Source organism: Cetorhinus maximus, chromosome 11 (assembly GCF_964194155.1).
Source record: "Cetorhinus maximus chromosome 11, sCetMax3.hap1.1, whole genome shotgun sequence".
NCBI lineage: Eukaryota > Metazoa > Chordata > Chondrichthyes > Lamniformes > Cetorhinidae > Cetorhinus > Cetorhinus maximus.
This window is the reverse complement of record NC_135889.1, coordinates 8,653,525-8,673,855: the sequence shown is the minus strand read 5'-3', so window position 1 is coordinate 8,673,855 and position 20,331 is coordinate 8,653,525. Positions and strand designations below refer to the sequence as shown.

Below are 20,331 nucleotides of genomic sequence, written 5' to 3'. Positions count from 1 at the left end.
ATTTCGCACCATGCACTTTCTGAACTAGAATGTTAGTGCTATACCCTCTCTGAAATCAGTAATATTAACACCATGCCTCGTCACTGTGCCTCGTATGAACTCAGTAACCTGCCTGACAATGCCTGGGTCAAATTACACATTGCAGCCAAAAAGTTGGGTGAGTTCTGTCTGCCACATCCTGTCGATGGGACAAAGTTTGCTATTTCCAACATAGTGATGGAAATAGGGACAAGCTAAGCTTATTTAACTCCCGACAGCTCATAATATTGGGAATTAAGCAGAGATCAGGTGCGAAAAGCACAATTGCGATTCAATGTGCCATTAGTGAGGCTCTGGTAACAATATGAAGTTTTTACAGAACTTACACCTAGATAAAAGAAAGTTTTAAAATCACACCAAAGAAAAATGCAAATGTAAGGTCACCTTCAGAAAACGTGTGCCATAGGACAGTCAAATAAAAACAAAAATCTTCAAAGCCAGACACATGAAGCAACCGATATACTGAGCTTCCATCACTCTTTAAGCAAATTTTTCACACAAAACAAGTGTTTAAATAGAGCTGAAGATAAGTATTATCTGCAGATAGCATGTGTTGATTTGGCTGGCACAGGACACACTTGGAAAAAAAAGAGAGAATTTTGATGTGCAAGAAAGCCCTCTGTAACTGTGGTATCTTCACTTGGCACATGTTGAGCTAGGGCTAATTTGAAGACGAGAAAAAAAATAATTTGGGAGGATAGCAGAACAGCTTTGATGTACCAGTAAATTGTTAAGATAAACATTTAGTAGAGATTAACATAATGTCAGAGGAATTGGCTACTTTCCTTGACTTGTGCATAATAACTGTTTAGAATGAGAAGGGAGTTAAATCAAATTTCTGCATTTGGAACAGCACGATAACTTAGTCCGATATAGCGTGAATACCACGTCGCCATCCAAATCCACACTTGCCTATCATGTCATACTCTGTTCAAGTTCCTCAATTCCTGTTTCCGAATATACTCAAAGTCAAAAGCAAAAAACTGCAGATGCTGGAAATCCAAAACAAAAATAAAAATACCTGGAAAAACTCAGCAGGTCTGGCAGCATCTGCGGAGAGGAACACAGTTAACGTTTCGAGTCCGTATGACTCTTCAACAGGACTAAGTAAAAATAGAAAAGAGGTGAAGTATAAGCTGGTTTAAGGGGGGTAAGAGTGGGGGGGGAGGAGGAGAGACCAAGTAGAGCTGGATAGAGGGCCAGCAATAGGTGGAGAAAACCAAGAGATGTCATAGACAAAAGGACAAAGAGGTGTTGAAGGTGGTGATATTATTTAAGGAATGTGCTAATTAAGGGTAGAAAGCAGGACAAGCAAGGTACAGATAGCCCTAGTGGGGGTGGGGTGGGGTGAAGGGAAGGAATCGAAATAGGCTATAAGGTAGAGATAAAACAATGGATGGAAATACATTTAAAAATAATGGAAGTAGGTGGGAAAAGAAAAATCTATATAAATTATTGGAAAAGGGGGGGTGGGGATCGGAAAGTGGGTGGGGATGGGGGAGAGGGTTCATGATCTAAAATTGTTGAACTCAATATTCAGTCCGGAAGGCTATAAAGTGCCTAGTCGGAAGATGAGGTGCTGTTCCTCCAGTTTGCGTTGAGCTTCACTGGAACATTGCAGCAGGCAAAGGATGGACATGTGGGCATGAGAGCAGGGTGGAGTGTTGAAATGGCAAGCGACAGGGAGGTCTGGGTCATGCTTGTGGACAGACCAAAGGTGTTCCGCAAAGCAGTCACCCTGTCTGTGTTTGGTCTCTCCAATGTAGAGGAAACCACATTGGGAGCAACGAATGCAGTAGACTAAATTGAGGGAAGTGCAAGTGAAAATGCTGCTTCACTTCAAAGGAGTGTTTGGGCCCTTGGGCTGTAACTGACCTTATCTCCTCTGGAGATCTTCCTTCCACAGCTTCCAACCTCAGTCTCCCAACCTCGGATGGCCTGCTTCTACCTCCTACCCAAAATCCACAAACAGGACTGTCCCGGCAGACCGATCGTGTCAGCCTGTTCCTGTCCCACGGAAGTCATTTCTTGCTATCTTGACTCCATTCTCTCTCCCCTTGTCCAGTCCCTTCCCACTTACATCTGTGATTCCTCTGACACCCTACATCATATCAACAATTTCCAGTTCCCTGGCCCCAACCGCCTCCTCTTCACCATGAACGTCCAGTCCCTCTACACCTCCATCACCCACTGGGATGGTCTGATGGCTCTCCGCTTCTTCCTCGAACAGAGGCCTGAACAATCCCCATCCACCACTACTCTCCTCCGTCTGGCTGAACTTGTTCTCACACTGAACAATTTCTCCTTAAACTCCTCTCACTTCCTCCAAATAAAAGGTGTGGCTATGGTTACCCGCATGGGCCCCAGTTATGCCTGTCTCTTTATGGGATATGTGGAACATTCCTTGTTCCAGTCCTACTCAGGCCCCCTCCCACAACTCTTTCACCGGTACATCGATGATTGCTTCGGTGCTGCTTTGTGCTCTCGTCGGGACCTGGAAAAATTTATTAATTTTGCTTCCATTTTCCACCCCTCCATTATTTTCACATGGTCCATCTCTGACACTTCCCTTCCTTGACCTCTCTGTCTCAATTTCTGGTGATAGACTGTCCACCAATATTCATTACAAGCCTACCGACTCCCACAGCTACCTCGACTACAGCTCCTCACACCCTGCTTCCTGTAAGGACTCCATTCCATTACTCTCTCAGTTCCTTCGCCTCCGTCGCATCTGTTCTGATGATGCCATTTCAAAAACAGTTCCTCTGACATGTCTTCCTTCTTCCTTAACCGAGGTTTTCCACCCACTGTGGCTGACAGGGCCCTCAACTATGTCCGGTCCATCTTCCGCGCATCCGCCCTCCACACCTTCCTCTCCCTCCCAGAATCATGATAGGATCCCCCTTGTCCTCACTTATCACCCCACCAGCCTCCGCATTCAAAGGATCATCCTCCCCCATTTCCGCCAACTCCAGCATGATGCCACCACCAAACATATCTTCCCTTCATCCCCTGGCGGCATTCCGCAGGGATCGTTCCCTCCGGCACACCCTGGTCCACTCCTCCATCACCCCCTACACCTCAACCGCCTCCCTCGGCACCTTCCCATGCAACCGCAGAAGGTGCAACACCTGCCCCTTCACTTCCCCTCTCCTCACTGTCCAAGGGCCCAAACACTCCTTTCAAGTGAAGCAGCATTTCACTTGCACTTCCCTCAATTTAGTCTACATTGCTCCCAATGCGGTTCCCACTACATTGGAGAGACCAAACACAGACTGGGTGACCGCTTTGCGGAACACCTTCAGTCTGTCCGTAAGCATAACCCAGACCCCCTGTCGCTTGCCATTTCAACACTCCACCCTGCTCTCATGCCCACATGTCCGTCCTTGGCCTGCTGCAATGTTCCAGTGAAGCTCAATGCAAACTGGAGGAACAGCACCTCATCTTCCGACTAGGCACTTGACAGCCTTCCGGACTTAACATTGAGTTCAACAATTTTAGATCATGAACTCTCTCCTCCATCCCCACCCCCTTTCCGATCCCCCTTTTTTTCCCCAATAATTTATATAGATTTTTCTTTTCCCACCTACTTCCATTATTTTTAAATGTATTTCCATCCATTGTTTTATCTCTACCTTTTAACCTATTTCGATTCCTTCCCTTCACCCGACCCCACCCCCACTAGGGCTATCTGTACCTTGCTTGTCCTGCTTTCTACCCTTAATTAGCACATTCCTTAGATAATATCACCACCTTCAACACCTCTTTGTCCTTTTGGCTATCTCCACCTATCACTGGCCCTCTATCCAGCTCTACCACCACCCCCCCCCCAACCCTTATTTCACCTCTTTTCTATTTTTACTTAGTTCTGTTGAAGAGTCATACGGACTCGAAACGTTAACTGTGTTCCTCTCCGCAGATGCTGCCAGACCTGCTGAGTTTTTCCAGGTATTTTTATTTTATACTCAAAGTCACGTCGCCATCAATGTGATGCTTTAATGTAATCCCTTCTTTAAACTTTCCCAACTCCTGCTCACCCTCCTTCTTGTAAAGTGCTCTGAGGCATTCACCTCCGTAAGCGGTATTACTTAAATGCAAGTTGTTGTTGGAACAAGGATGTGCCAGGATATCTGGCACTAGCCAAAGGGAATCCAATATTTGTTGCATGACAGTTATAACTTTATTCATCCAATAAATAATATTTAAAACCTGTTACATTACGAGGTTTATATGATGATTATATTTTGGGACTGCAGCTTAAAACTTAGGGTAGATGATGGGGTCATGTGACCTGTTCTGCAGTCTTCCTGACAGTAAGCCTGGATGGTTTGATTGTTAGAGATCAAAGGAAAGCTTATATTGTTTTACTGAAGTGGTGGTGCAAGGTACTTGCACTTGGAGACAATGGCAGCAGTCTCTGGGTTTGCAATGAGTAGACTCTGAGTCTCCCAAAGTCCCAGAAAGGTGCTCAAGGTACCTGGTTATAAACAGTTGTGCTGTAAACTTTCCATTTACTCCAAGGGTAAAAGCAGTTGAACTCTGAGTATATTAGCATTTCTGCCTGGATGCATGGTTAATGTGTTTCACGTTGCCATGGGAAAGAGGACACTTTTGAGCTTAGGTTACAGGCTTCCCTACAAATCAATGAATATCTCAGACAGACAGCAGAGGTTGTGTGGTCAGCAGAGAGAAGGGGCTGCTTCGCTTTGTGAGCTATCACAACCAGGTGTGGGAACGAGATGTCTCTAGTTGAAGAGACGCATCCTGCGGCCATCTAAGGATTCCGGAAGATTTGTCTTGGCATGGCCAGGGGAAACAATCATTGGAACAGGCTGGTGGTGGATTTAAGAAACTCTCTGAAAACAGAGGAAACTATTTAGAGGCAGTTGCTCAAAGTTATTATTCAGTGAAACGAGGATACAGGAACCCACTGGAACCTGGAAGCAACAGTGGACTGTTTGCTAAAAAGACAATAATTCCGTGGAGAGTGTGATGGATGATAAGTATACAAGGGGAACGTCACTTTTCTGTGGTCTAAAGTTGTCTACAAAAGAGAAAAAAGTGTGTTTGGTCAATAGTGTTTTTAGGTTACAGTAAAAAATTTAAAATGTGAAATATTGTTATGTCATTCTTTCAACTAATAACTGGAAGTTCGAATTTCTTTAAAAGCTATCAGTTTCTACGGGGATAGCAACAAAGCCAAGCATTATATCTAGTATCTATTGTCTATCCTTTGCACCTTTCTTTCACATTTCAAGTGCCTAATTTTTTTTTAAAAAAAACTTCCCCACCTCTCTTAAATGTTTAAAAGAAACAAAAACACCCATTGGACACAGGATCCAGAATTTCCATAACCTTATAGAGAATGTACCAATCGACATTTAAAATAGAGGAGACAAGTGACCAGGGTTGTGAACAGAAACATCAAGAGCAATTAAACTCTCATCTAACCCAGTGTGTACTCAATTGCACTTAAGACTTTGCAGCCTTAAAAGGACAAAGTATCCTCCCTGTAAATCTGTAGGATGCCTAGGAATTGAGAGAGCCCTTACTTTATTTTCAATCACCTGCCCTAGTGTATTCTTCCTTGACTTTGAAGGCTACTGAATAACACCTCACTAATCACTCATGTATTTATCAATATTAATTAACAATAGTGTGAGGGTATGAAAATGAAAGACAGGAAAAGCCCAGTTGGTGCATCATGCCTCTCCCACAGCCATGCTGAAATTAAGTGATCAAAATGAGTGCCAGGTGATTAGAGTGACCATGAGGTATACTGGCCATCTATCTTTTGTATGCAGTAATATTAACCTTGGCCAGAAACAGCCCCCACCATTACTTCTGGAAATTCTCCTGCCCCCCAAATGCTGCTCCTACATGATAGCTTTCCATCAGCTGCCCTACATATGCTAGTGACAGCCAAGCTCTATCGCTGCACCATGTCCCTAGGCCTCCACACTGTCTCTGCACTCGTTTTTGCTTGTTTAGATCCGGTCTTGGATTGGTTGAAATTTCCTCCAACTAAATATTGGGAAGATCAAAGCCATCATCTTTGGCTCCCGCCACAAACTTCGCACCCTTGCCAATGATTCAACCCCCTTCCTTGCCAGGACACTGTTCACAACTTCAGAATTCAACTCAACCCCAAGCCAAGTCCTGACCCCATATCTTCTCCATATCAAAGGCCACCTACTTCCCACCTGCCTTTTCACCCCCTACTTGAGGCCACCTGCAGTTAAAACCCATGCCCATGCTTTTGTCACCTCCAAACTCACCTAATCCATGCTCTTGTCAAGCCTGCTTTCACCATCTGAAACCTTAAGCTTATCCAAAATTGTGCTGCTCATATTCTAGCCTCCAACAAAGTCCTATGTAACCCATCATCCTTCTCCTCCTTACTGATCTACTCTCAACGTCTCAAATTTCTAATTCTCATTTTGTGTTTAATTACCTTCACAGCTTTGTCACTGATAATATATGTAACCTCCTGCGGCTCTACAATCCTCCTTTTGAACTCTCTACCCTTCTGAATGTAGAAATCTAAAACGGTAATGAGGACTAAAAAGAGAAATACATTATAAGCTAATATAAAAGTGATCCCAAAAGTCTTTCAAAAACTTAGAAGTAGCAAAGGGTAGTCCAAAGAAAATTGGGGCTGATTAGGAACCAAAAAGATCACCTTGTGGAGGCACAGGGATTGATTGAGGTACTATATGTGTAGGATGTGGGATTGGAATTCCCTGAAACTGGACTGTATAAAATGTGATGGAAGAACCCCAAAACCCCCACAGACAGAAGTACTGTGAATGAAAGCTCAGCCTCAAAACAAAACACACCGAGGCAGGCTACACTGTGGGGCGGGGGTTAATCTCAGACATTCCAACATCACAACAGAAATGATACTATTAAAAGAGCTGGAATTTAAGACATCATCAGAGCAGTGAACACAGGATAACCACCATCATGTAATCTAATTAAGAAATGAAGGAGGCCATTGTCACAACCAAATGGCCCCAGACAACATCCATTCACTCCTGTCACTGAAGGAGAGAAACCTTTCACATAAAGATCAACTTTGGAGCCAGGTGCTGTTACTGTGCCACCTCAAACAGCAGGAAAATTGCTCATACAATGAGAACTAATAATATTCGTCTGGATACATCTTCCATGGAAAACCCTGTATTGTTTCAACCAGCAGGAGCTGATGACATTTGTCTGGACTTTGCGTGGAATCAACTAAAGGAGAAAATTGGAACAACAGGAAATGTGTTTTGACATGTCGGAGTTAAATTATTTTAAAAGCAGAGCAGATCTGAGCATCTGGGCTGCCGTTGGAAGAAGGATCGAGTCTGGTCACCTTGACTCAGCCCTACAGTCAACACCAGACAGACCAGCCGTGTTGGGGATTGTAAGCGTTCTCAGCCATATCATGGCGATACTCGCCTGAAGGTTGTGGGCAGTCAAGGAGGAGGATCAGGAAGGGTCAATCTGGCATACAGACCTACAGTTCTCACCGGGAGGATCAACTGTGTGGAGGATTGTAAGTCTCAGCCAAATTGTAGTGATATTGGTCTGAGAGTTTTGTGAAGGTTTGGGGTGAAAACTTGTGTTTTTTTTGCTGGTACCTTGTAACTCATTTCAGCAGTATCTTGGTGATATTGGTCTGGGGTTTTTTTTTTAAGGTTTCAGGATAGGACGTGGTATTTTGCGTGTGTTTTTGTATGTTTAACTGAGTTGTGGTGACTTTGTGTCGGGTACTGGGAATAGGCTGTTTTAAATTTTGGGTTTTGTACTGTGGGGTTAAGGGTGATTCAATAAAGCAATTTTGAATTATCAGAAGGAACTTGTCTCGCTGGTCATTCTGTTCAAGCCCTTCACTTGTGAATCTGGTGTCACAAACTTGAGTGTGGGGAGGGTCTCTGAGGGAAAAGGGGAACTCCTATAACTTTGCATCTTTCTTCACTAAAGAGGAGGATGCAGCCAACATGACAGTAGAGGAGGAGGGAGTAGCAATATCAGTAAGATAAAAAGTAAAGATGAGATACTTGAAGAGGATGCCAATGCTCAAAGCAAAAAAGTCACCCAGTCCAGATGCAATGCATCTCATGAAGAAGGGTGGAAATTGAGACGACTCTGGCCACAATCTTCCAATTCTCCTAAGATGTGGGGGCAGTGGCAGATGACTGGAGGATTGCAAATGTTACACCCCTGTTCAAGAAAGGAGACGGGAATAAACCTGACATTGGTGGTGAGGAAACTTTGACAGATAATAACGTAGCCCAAAATTAGCCGTCACATGGAAAAGTATGGGTCACTAAATGAAAATCAGCAGAGTTGTTAAAGGAAAATCATATTTGACTAACAAAGTAACAAAGAGGGTTAAATGAGGGGGACAGTGCACTTTCAGTTGGTATTTGATAAAGTTCTTAATAAACTTGTTGGCAAAATTAAAGCACATGGGGTGAAAGAGACAGTGTGGATAAAGTTGGCTAAGGGACAGAAAACCAAGTTGGTCAAACTCCAAGCTCTAGCTCAGTATCTTTTTTGTGCAGCAGCTTGGGATACTTTTCTACATTAGTGGCACTATATAAATGTAAGTTGCTCCTTATTTTTCAATGTGAAAGCACAACCAAATTTGGAAGTGTTCAAAGTCAGCTGATACCCTAATCTATTGAAAAGACCATTAAAATGGAAAGGACACTTTCAGAATGTGAGAAATACACTGTCAATTGGGGATAATGAACTGAGCTATGGGATAGGAATGCAGGAGAGGGATAGAACACAAGGTTACTGTACTGACAGCACATCAGCAGGTGCAGGATGCAGAAAGTGAAGGAAGAACTTTGATGAGTCAACAATAATTTTCAGAGGGTATGGATTCACAACACAAAATTGTTTATACTATAACATCAATTAGCAATCACACTCAGAGACAACATAAGATTAAATAAATGGTGTAGGAAAAACAAACATTATGTACATAGGAACAGGGATAGACAATTCAACTCCTTGAACCTGTTTAGCCATTCAATCAAAACATGGCTGATCTGCATGACAATTTCATTTACCTGTCTTGGTTCCATTATCCTTGGTACTTTTATCTAACAACAATCTATTAATCTCAATTTTGAAAATCAGCTCCAAGCTTAGGGGCAGGGGATTCATACTTGAATTTTCAGTTCTGAATCCCATTGAAATAAATAAAGCTTTTGAGTTTGTTAAACATTTTATTGTAACAATGTAGATACTCTGGTTAGATCACTAAGTGTTTACCCAGTCACTTATGATGATAAAGTGCACCATTTTTTTTTAAGCAAGCACTATTAAAACTAGCAAGCCAATAATTGTCCATTTATCTCCCCTCAGAACTATTCAAGCATAAATGAATCAGATATTCATCAAGATTAAATCAACTGATTCTTTAAAACATTCAAACCTACTTAGAATGTAAATATTACTTGACTACAATGAGAGAGAGAGAGAGTTAGCTCTTGCACTGTGGATTTGCACTTGCTCAGCAAAGTACAAAAAAGTTCTTATTTTCAATGTTCTCCAAAACTTATGGAAAATTCTGCTTTGAATCCACAGCATCAACTGCAATAGTACCTCATTAACAATGGCATATTTTGCCTTTCCTGCGACTTATTTATAGCGATAATGATGAACCTGCAAACTAGAGATGAACAGTTGAGGTCCAGCATTTAAACCATCTGCATGTCAATTACAAATGATCTAGCTATGAGCATTCAGCTGCCTGTGAGCATGATCTTTTGTACCTATTTCTGGCACCAGTAATATGTGAACTGGGACCTGCAACTCATTTGTTCGTCATTTTGACACAAGGCTGCACTTGTTTTCATCAAATCAGTAGTTTCACATTCACTCTGGAGTGGAAATTATGCTGCTAGTGCAAATTGCTAAATAAAGAATGTGGTCATTTAGAGGAAAAAATAATAACAGTAGAATTCTTTTCTCTTATAGGCTTGCAGCCATCTTACCTGCTTTAGTCATGTCGTTTATATTGTGCAATACTAATTCAGAAAAATATAGCCAACTGGAGGCTAATTTTCAGAACCATTGTGGCAAGAATATAAATATGAAATTAATAACCTAGGTAGTGAAATAAAACAGTAAATCACAATTAAAATTTAGTCTATCTGCTCAAGAAATCAGCTTTATAGGACATGCATGAGGAGGAAAAGTGAATATGATTTCTACCCCACAGCTCAGCAGATTTAACTGTTCACAAGTGAGCTTGAGTTACGGCCAGTATGATAAGTGAAATATTCTTAACCATGCAACGTCCAAGAGATTGAGGATCACAATTGACATGATTTCACCACATGTCCAACAGCTGTAATACCAAAAACCTAAACTTGAAAACATGACAGAATGATTTAAAACATACAATTACCACCTAGTTAGGCAGACCAGGTTGACTGCAGGCCGACTGGATCAATCCGACTAGGACCGATCTGCTCCCAGAGCGACTTCTCCCATTGATGGTCTCATCCCGACGGCACCTTCTCTACAAGGGTTTTTAGCCTGATTTTACACTTTGGCTGCATGGCAACTTCTTTCATGCTCAATCCCTCTGCCAACCATGCGGCTCAGTCTTTGATTGGTTTCTGGAGTGTGAGGTGACATGTTCTGAGAACTGCCAGTTCATTTCCACAGCAAATTTAAACAAATCTTATAACATACATAATGTATGTTGTTTAAATGAAAATTGAAACGACAAAAGTTTGATGCAACTGGACGTCATATTTATGAAATATGAAAGAATAATCATTGCTACAGTGTCAATATAAGTGACATGAATTGAAACACACAAGAAAGCGATATAAATTAAAATGCACACGTATACAGCAATGCTGTCTGTAGTGCAATGTTAATTTATTAATGCCTCATTTGGAAAGATCAAAAATGGTTGATATGAAAAAATAAACTATTATTATACTTATAAATGCAAGTCTTTCTTTTCACCACAGAAGTTCGAAGTTGAAGTTAACATCATGAAGAGCCATGTAACTCACTGCTATAAGGATGCAGAAGAAAACAGGAAACTGCAAGGACAGAGCAGTGACTGTCATAATATTGTAGCATCTCCAAGCTGCTCAGCAACATAAGCTGGGATCAGGAAAACATTTAATACCATGCTTGAGAGACCAACTTGTACAAATGAGTTTTCTTTTTTTCTTCAATGGATGCAGCAAAGAGACCACTACCCTGCTTCCACATTCGATTACACTAGCCTATTTGACAACGCATCTAGGTTGATCCAAGTACCTTGGCTCGATGATGAACACCAAACGTCCAAGGATGAAATCCAGGTTACATTAGCTATGGCAAGAGGTGTGAGCAGGCAGTGACTTAAGTGGCATCTGGAAGCCCAAAAGCTTCAGCATGAAGCTGAAAAAAATCTAGTATGGAGTGTTGCACTCTATGGAGTTGGACTCTGAAGAAAGAGAGTGAGAGCAGAATAACAGCTTTTGAAATGTGGGTAAGGTGGAGGATCCTCAGAATCAGCTGGATGGACAGAAAGATATATTAGTGGGTTAGATCAGCAGTGGAACTTCAGGAATCAAAAGGGTCATCAAGCACAGTTAGGCAGAGAAAGATAGCCAAGAACAGGCGTTGGAAACGAAGACCCAGCAACCTCGTCCCGTCAACAACAGAAGGAGAAATTGAGGGTAAAAACAGAAGAGGAAGAAGAAAATCGGATGAGCGTATAACATTAAGATGTGGACTGAGGGAGGCTTTAAGAAAGCCAGAGGAAAAGCAAGGTGATGTCAATGGCTCCGCTAAGGCTATGGTGAAAACAAACAAAAACTAAGCTGATGAGGTAATGCTTGATGAAGCAATGAGATGCTGAATTCAAACTGTGCAATATCAGGGGCTGCTTGAAATCTACACCAGGTGGTGATCTTTGGACATTGGGATTAAGCAAATCTGCAAATTATTATGAAGAATTCTCACTGACTAATACTCCAGGCCATAAATGGGAATATGCTGAGTCTTCAAATCCTACCCAACCATGGCCAAAAAAATAATGATTCCACCTTCTATATCTAGCTCATCTGTGTAAATTCACCTAACAACTTCCTCACATACTGGAGTTGAGGCAGATGGAATTCAGCGTGTTGGGGAATCCTCAAGGTGGTGACACCTTTAGTGACGCATGTGATGTTTGTACACATTAGCGTCAAAAAACATCAGTCCATGCTGTTCCCCAATGCCAAAGTGAACTCAGCTGCACTTATGTTTAGGAGAAAAGAAGGTCTGGTATAGGAGCGGGCAGGTAAAGGGAAAGGCAGAAGTCTAAACCATCATGATAGATCTAAAGGGTACTATTAGACATAGCGGCCAAGTCTGAACGGTATTCTTCAGTAAAAGTACACCGGTATTACTGTGAGACAGCTTTGCACAAACAAATGTTGGCCATCTATTTTAAGCTTACCCAAGCAAATGTGTAGTGAGTAAAAAGACCTTTTTGCTGGGTCACGTTACCTACCAGAGGTGGCAACAACGGAAGCAGCACTCAAATATCCATTTTTCAAACTCTCCTTCCTTGCTCCATAAAACAGCAAGATCCAGTTATTGTGAAACTTCTTGGGAAGCAAGGATAGAAACGTAATATTTTAAGAGTGCTTTGCACCTATTAAGAAAGAAGAGTCGAGTGCAGGATCCAAACTGTAACAATCGTATTTTATAAAGTTTGAACTTTCCTACTTTTGCACTGCTCAATTGTTTTTAAGCCGCTTTAATTTACTACTCTCCGAGCTACTGCAGTTCTAAAGCAAATGGGGGTGAAATTCGCACAGGCAAAGCAGCCAACCCAGAGTCGCTCACCATGGAACACAGAAAAACTGCAAATTTAACACACCCGGTCATTAGCATGTTATCGTAAATTGCTGAGGATGAAAGCCCAGCATGAAATTGCAACCTCCTTTGTTAATGTGAAAGGGAAAATCTTATTTTCTCTGGTGGGGGCTTGGACAGGCAGTCAATTTAATACTGTTTCTAAGGGAATAAGGAAAGAGGAGACATTCACGTAGTGCATTGTCAAAACATGAAAATCTGCCAGAGTAGCTGAAGCAGAGACAACAGAATCTTTTAAAGGGAGTATTGGCAGAGCACTGTGGAGGAAAGGAGACTTGCATTGACAGATTTTTTGTCAGGGAAGGAATTCACCTAGTAGGTTGTGCATGCTCAGTTGATGGGTATATTCACGACGGAGATCAATAAGATTTTCGAACACCAAGGGATTTGGGATTAGGGAGGTAAAGTGGAGTTGAGGTCAAAGAACAGCCTAGTCCTATTTCTTATGTTTTTATAATGCAATATGCAAGTACTTCAATGTAATAGGAATACACAATTTGGAACTTCAAAACACTTTACATCCTTCATCTGTCACCAATGAGGAACAAAAGTTTAAAATTTATACTTTCACAAGGCAGTGTATAACAATTACACCAAATCTTCTAATTAAATGCAGTGCCCAATTAATGCTTTTCAGATACAATCCTCATGCCCTCAGCTTGAACTTGTGCTCAAACAGATTTCTTCAGATAAGAAAATGGAAACAACTGCCTCCAGCTCCTTATCATGCATTATGGTTGCTTAAGGCAGTTAGTTACAAACTGCCTTTGTAGACTTGATGCAGTGACTGGCTAATTAGGTGAGATATGAGGCACACAAAAGGCTGTCCTTCAAGCAAAAACAAGACCAGCTAATTAGCAATTTTTATCTCATTCCCTTATTGTCCTAGAAGGAAGACAATCTTTAACCTCACTTTTGCTCACCAGTTCTCTGGAGACTGCACACAACTGGGGTACACAAATGAGCCAGTAGGGAGCTACTTCCACAATTTCAGGAATGGTTTGGAGCAAAGGCAAGAAAATGTGGAAAGTTGTACATTCACTTTGGAGCATACAACTAAAGACAAAATTATTGAGAATGCAGTGCACAAACTGCAATCAACAGTTAAATAACTATAGCATATGTGAGCAAAGAAAGGCTTATAGCGATTTCATGACCATCGGATGCCTCAAGTGCTTTACAGCCAATGACGTACTTTTGGAGTGTAATCACTTTTTTAGTGCAGGAAATGCAGCAGCTAATTTGTGCACAGCAAGATCCCACAAACAGCAATGTGATAATGACCATCGTGATAATCTGTTTTTTGTGATATTGATCGAGGGATAAAAATATTGGCCAGAACACCGAGGATAGCTCCCCTGCTTTCTACAAAATCAAACACACACTGATAGTGTGAACATTTCCGTTTCTGTGCCAACTGCAAGCATCTTAATTGATATAGTTGTATATAATTGATATTGCTTGCTGCATTGTTCCAGTGAAGCTCAACGCAAACTGGAGGAACAGCACCTCATCTTCCCACTAGGCACTTTACAGCCTTCCGGACTGAATATAGAGTTCAACAACTTTAGATCTTGAACTCCCTCCTCCATCCCCACCCCCTTTCCGTTTCTTCCCCCTCCCTTTTGTTTTTTTCCAATACCCCCCACCTTAAACCAGCTTATATTTCATCCCTCTCCTATTTTTACTTAGTTCTGTTGAAGGGTCATGACGACTCGAAACGTCAACTTTGTTCTTCTCCGCCGATGCTGCCAGACCTTCTGAGTTTTTCCAGGTATTTCTGTTTTTGTTAATTGATATAGTTTTTGCCCATAAGAAGAGACTTACCTATAGAGCCTTTCAGAACCACCAGACATCCCAAAGCACTTTACAGCTAATAAAGTACTTCTGAAGTGTAGTCATTGTTGTACTATAGGAATTTATGGACAGCAAGATAATGATCAAATAGTCTGTTTTTGTGATGTTGATTGAGGGATAAATATTGGCCAGGACACCGGGGAGAACGCCCCTCCTCTTCAAAATAATGCCATGGGATCTTTTACATTACCCGAGAGGGCAGTTGGGGCCTCAGTTTAACATCTCATTCAAAATTGTAATATTATATGATGTGAGGAACAGGTTCTATTAGACTGTGCGCCTGATGTTCAATCTTGGATGAGTGCAATATCCTCCAGTGGGAAAAAACAAAGCCATCGCCTTCAGATCCCAGCATGTATTCTGTATCCCTGTCATCAATTACATTTTCCTTCCACAACTTTTGTCTTAGACTGTACCAGACTGTTGACAACCTGAGTTTTATTCCACCCGAGTTGTCCTTCCCATCACAAAGACCATTTAATTCTACCTTCATTAAACACCCAACTTCACTCCTGTGACATTTGTTGCTGAAATGCTCGTCCATGCCTTTGTCATCTCCACAATCGGCTATTCAAAATACTTAATTCCAGAGTCAAGGTGAGAGACTGCCCTCGACATCTAGGCATCTTTGACCAAGTATGGCATCATGGAGCTCTAGTAAGATTGAAGTCAACAGCAATCAGGGAAAAACACTAGTGCTGGAAGTCACATCTGCCACAAAAGGAAGATGGTTGTGAGCTGGAGGACCATCACCTCAGCCCCAGAACATCACTACAGGAGTTGCTTAGTGCAGCGCTCTAGGCCCAGTTATCTTCATTTGCTTCAATAACGGCCTTCCCCTCCAATATAAGGACAGAATTCCAGCTGTTCGCTGATTTCACAGTAATCAACTCCATTTGCAATTCTTGAAACAATGAAGCAGACCATAAGTGGAAAGAGCATTGGTGAATGCTTCATTATAAGTGGCAATTGAAATGGAGACTAGAACATAATTTTAAAAGAAATGGGATAAATACTTGATAATGATGAATCTAAAAGCAACGAGAGAATGGGGTTACTGGAACAGCATGAAAACTAGCACAGAGATACAAATAACTTTCACCTATGCTATAATTTCTATCATTGTGCGAAAACTTCGAGTTTTCAGGATAGAATTGTGGATGCTGAGCAGAGGCAAGGACAATATGCCATTTAAGAATGCCGAAACATAGAGCCTGTTGCCACTTTGAGTAATCTCTGTTTGGCACCAGGCTGTATATCCCACCCCCCCACCCCAAACCCACCCTGCCCTCTCTCCGCCCTGGACGCTGACCTCTTCCCTGCCTCCATTGTTCCCTCTTTCCCTGCGTTACCCACTCCCATGCCTGGTATTCCTCTCTTCCCCTGTTCAAGGGTGGCCTGGTTCTCAGAACATCTCACACAGCAGTAGCTGTTGTGAAACCTTGAGCAAAAGACACTCATCCACAGGGGACCCAACCAATATGAAAAATTCGAAACATTTCTAGTTTTTTTTAAAAAATTCATTCACGGGGTGTGGGCTTCGCTGGCTGGGCCAGCATTTATTGCCCCTGTCTAGTTGCCCTTGAGAAAGCGGTGGTGAGCTGCCTTCCTGAACCGCAGCAATCCATGTGCTGTAGGTACACTCACAGTGCTGTTAGGAAGGAAGTTCCAGGGTTTTGATCCAGCAACAGTGAAGGAACGACGATATATTTCCCAGTCAGGATGGTGGGTGACTTGAAAGGGAACTTCTAGGTGGCGGTGTTCCCATCTATCTGCTGCCCTTGTCCTTCTAGATGGTAGTGGTCATGGGTTGGGAAGGTGCTGTCAAAGGAGCCTTGGTAAATTCCTGCAGTGCATCTTGTAGATGGTACACACTGCTGCTACTGCATGTCAGTGGTGGAGGGAGTGAATGTTTGTGGATGTGGTGTCAATCAAGCGGGCTGCTTTGTCCTGGATGGTGTCGAACTTCTTGAGTGCTGAGGGAGCTGCACTCATCCAGGCAAGTGGGGGGTATTACATCACACTCCTGACTTGTGCCTTGTAGATGTTGGACAGGCTTTGGGGAGTCAGGAGAGAGGTTACTCATCACACTATTCCTAGCCTCTGACCTGCTCTTGTAGCCACAGTATTTATATGGCTAGTCCAGTTCAGTTTCTGGTCAATGGTAACCCCCCATGATGTTGCTAGTGGGGGATTCAATGATATGATATAGTCAGAACAAAACCAACTTTTATGCAGAGTAGAAAAGACGAACCGCCAGTACTGGTGTGGGTGGTTGCCATTTTGAAATGTGCGAAAAAACAAACACTGGTAATTAAAATTAACTCAATATGTCACGTTTTATTTAATAAAATGATTCTACAAGAATAGTCTGAACCCCAATCATAACATGATTTTACCTGCGTCTGATGATAAATCGTTTGAAACTGATATTTTAGCATCAAGGTCTTTTATTTGTCTGTGCGATCTTGGTCTTCTGTCACAATATTAGACAGTCTCATTCCATAAAGCAGCTACACCAATTAACAATTGCTCCGAAATCTTTGCTGGACTCAGGGTTTGATTTGGCCCACTAAGTGCATATTTACATGCTGCATTTCTGGTGACGATGAAACCATTCTGACGAGTTTAGAGGACATGGTCTCAACATTGCACCAGTGACTGGGGCATCTTCTTCAAGTCGGATTCCTCCTCCTTCCATTCTCGCACCAGTTTTTCACAAACACCAAATTCCTTCGCTGCAGCAGAGTTATTTGACAAGTTAGCAAATGTTACAATTTTTAACTTGAAACCAGCTTCATGCTTCATTTTTTTTTTGCAAGAGGACCCATTTCTGTTCATCGGTTGCCATGCCCAGTCAGCTCTGTGCAGACGCATCTTAAATTCCTGCAGCCTGTATCGCCTGCTTGATTTCATGCGCCAACTTATAAGGCAAGAATAATCCCGAATATGTATTTCTGAGCTGAAAAATTGCAGCTGATTCCTAATGTAACAGTAGCCCTAAACGTGCGTTTGTTAGCTAAAAATTGGGGTGGGAGGGGGGTCGACTTCTACGTCGAGTAAAGGCCAAAACATGCATTTTGGCATTAATAAAATAGGGTCATCTTATACACCAAGATCTGTGGTAGTCACTCAAATTAGAAAGATTATAATTACAACTATCAACAAAATAATTATCATGATATTTAAACTAAGATTATAGTTAACAGAGATGCACTTAAATAATACAAGTCAGATGTGGGGTGACTTTATACAAATCCACAGAAAATCTGCAACCAAAAAATTGCTTTTAACAATTAATGCTGCTGATTACCATTTCAAAATTTCAGCTAAATCTAAGTTAAAGTCAATAAGTTTGGGAAGAGCAAAGACAGAATTTCAGAAATAATACTGCAATTATGTAAAAATGACTCAGATTTTGTTATTTCAAGATGCAAAACCTAATTTTGTCACCCATTTCCATCCAAATCCATTTCTTCACCCTCCTCAATTTCACTTGGACTTCTTGCAGCCCAAAACCTATTACTTATATTCCCAACTTGCTTATAATTGTTCCAAATTCATTTGCTTTTGTCATTTTCAAGCCCAGTCGTCAAGTCAACTTCATTTTATCCCAAAACTACCTGGTTAGGCTATGAGTTTCTGAGAAAAAGTATAGAGACGTATTTCAGCATCTACAGGAAAGGGCTAAGTACCTCAAAATTATTAGTTTAAGGCGTCACTGAAGTAATTTCTAAGATATTATGCACTACAAAAGTTAGCGGACAGCTCACTAAGGCTGAGTAGCCCAAACCCCTGTGATTGTGACCTGGTCTCATGATCCCCAGCAGGAAGTGGAAATTAGAATGTCCCTCCAAATACCTAGTCTCAGCCTACCATTCAAACATGCAGTCTCAGAGGTCAATGAAGAGCCAGGAGAACCACACTGTTTCTACAACACAGCCTGGGGACAGTTCTGTTTCCCTCAAGATCACAATCCCCTATAGTAGTTATTTCCCCAATATGGAACAATGGGAGGTTTACAGGAGAACTCATCTAATGCAGGGCCTTGCATGAGCAAGGAGGGATCACCAGATGAGGCCAGCTGTTGCACAAGGCCTAGATTATGAGTTTCTACCAGTTAACAGATTTCACTTTTCTCAGCATGACCAATACAGCTATCTCCAGATGAAGAACTATTTCTACAGTACTTTGCAGACTGCAACATGAACCCATCCTCTTGAAATTTTCAGTCAACTCCAACAACTTTCATCTGAATCACATCCAACACACTTACCATACACACCTCTGTAATAGGACGGTATAAGGTTTGGAGAGGGGAGCCAGGAATCAAAACCTAAACTAACTGTTAAGGGAGAAGAATTGGCAAGACATGAAGTCAGGTCTCAACCAATTTTTAAAAATTCATTCAAGGGATGTGGGCTTCGCTGGCTGGGTCAGCATTTATGAACATGAATATGAAGAGAGTGGGAATGAAGTCAAAAAAAGCAATTAGAAAGGCAAAGTGAAACTGTGAAATTAAATTATCAAGGAACATAAAAAAAATTCCACAGGCACACATGTAAAGTTTGAATGGGAACAGGGTCACTCAGAGTCAGGATAAAATTACAGGCAGCAATAACAAAATGGCAGAAATATGACTTTGCTCCAGTATTTACCAAGGAGATGCATCGGGGGAAATGGCAGATGAGGTTAGAAATAGTATAAACCACATTTAAAAGAGAGAGAAATATTAAATGAACTAATTAAACTCAAGAGGATAAAACCTTTGGTACAGGCAGATTGCATTAGGGAATTTTAAAAGAATCTAGGAAAGATACAGCAGAGACATTATTACACATATTTAATAATTCATCTGGGCAAAAAGTTTAAGCGCCAGAGGACTAGCAGATGACGTTAAACCTACATTTAAGAAAGAAGATAGAACATGCATACGGAACTGCAGAGAAGTCAGCTTAATTTTGGTGGGAGGAAAATAGTGGAATCCCTATAAAGGAGAAAATAGAAAAAACATCGAGAAACCAAAAATATCATAACAAATCGTCAGCATGGATTTCAAAAGAGAAAGTCTTGCTTGACCAGCCTCACTGCCTTCTTTGAAGAGTTAACAGAAGGAGTAGACAAAAGTAACACAATATCTGTAACATCTAGGTTTCCATGACTTTCGATAAGGTCAATACGGAGGAAGATGACAACAAAATGCAACTCAACATTAATAACCTTGCAGAAGAGGAGTATATATTGAAATTCATTTGCCAATTATACAAGTGTGCAGTATTACATTTTGGCAAGATAAATAAGGTGGTCACACACTACCTGGAAACTGAAAATCTAAATGGGCTGGTGCAGTCAAGGGGTCTGAGTGTAAATACACAAAGTAGTGACACAGGTTAGTAAGGCCATAAAAAAAGGGCAACCAACCCTAAGGTTTATTTCTAGAAGGATAGAATTGAAAAATAGAGAAATTATGCTAAGGTTTATTTCTAGAATGATAGAATTGAAAAATAGAGAAGTTATGCTAAACTTGTACAGAACCTTAGATCACACTTG

The 20,331-nt window shown here is 41.5% G+C and overlaps 1 protein-coding gene across 1 annotated transcript in view; it reads right to left on the bottom strand.

The window, feature by feature from the left end:
* Nucleotides 1-20,331, bottom strand: part of LOC144686374 (double-stranded RNA-specific editase 1-like) — a 309,081-nt gene that overhangs the window by 99,705 nt on the left and 189,045 nt on the right. The window contains exon 4 of the mRNA XM_078551506.1: nucleotides 20,098-20,139. Coding sequence (XP_078407632.1) covers nucleotides 20,098-20,139 — 42 coding nt within the window. The remainder of the gene's footprint in view (nucleotides 1-20,097; nucleotides 20,140-20,331) is intronic.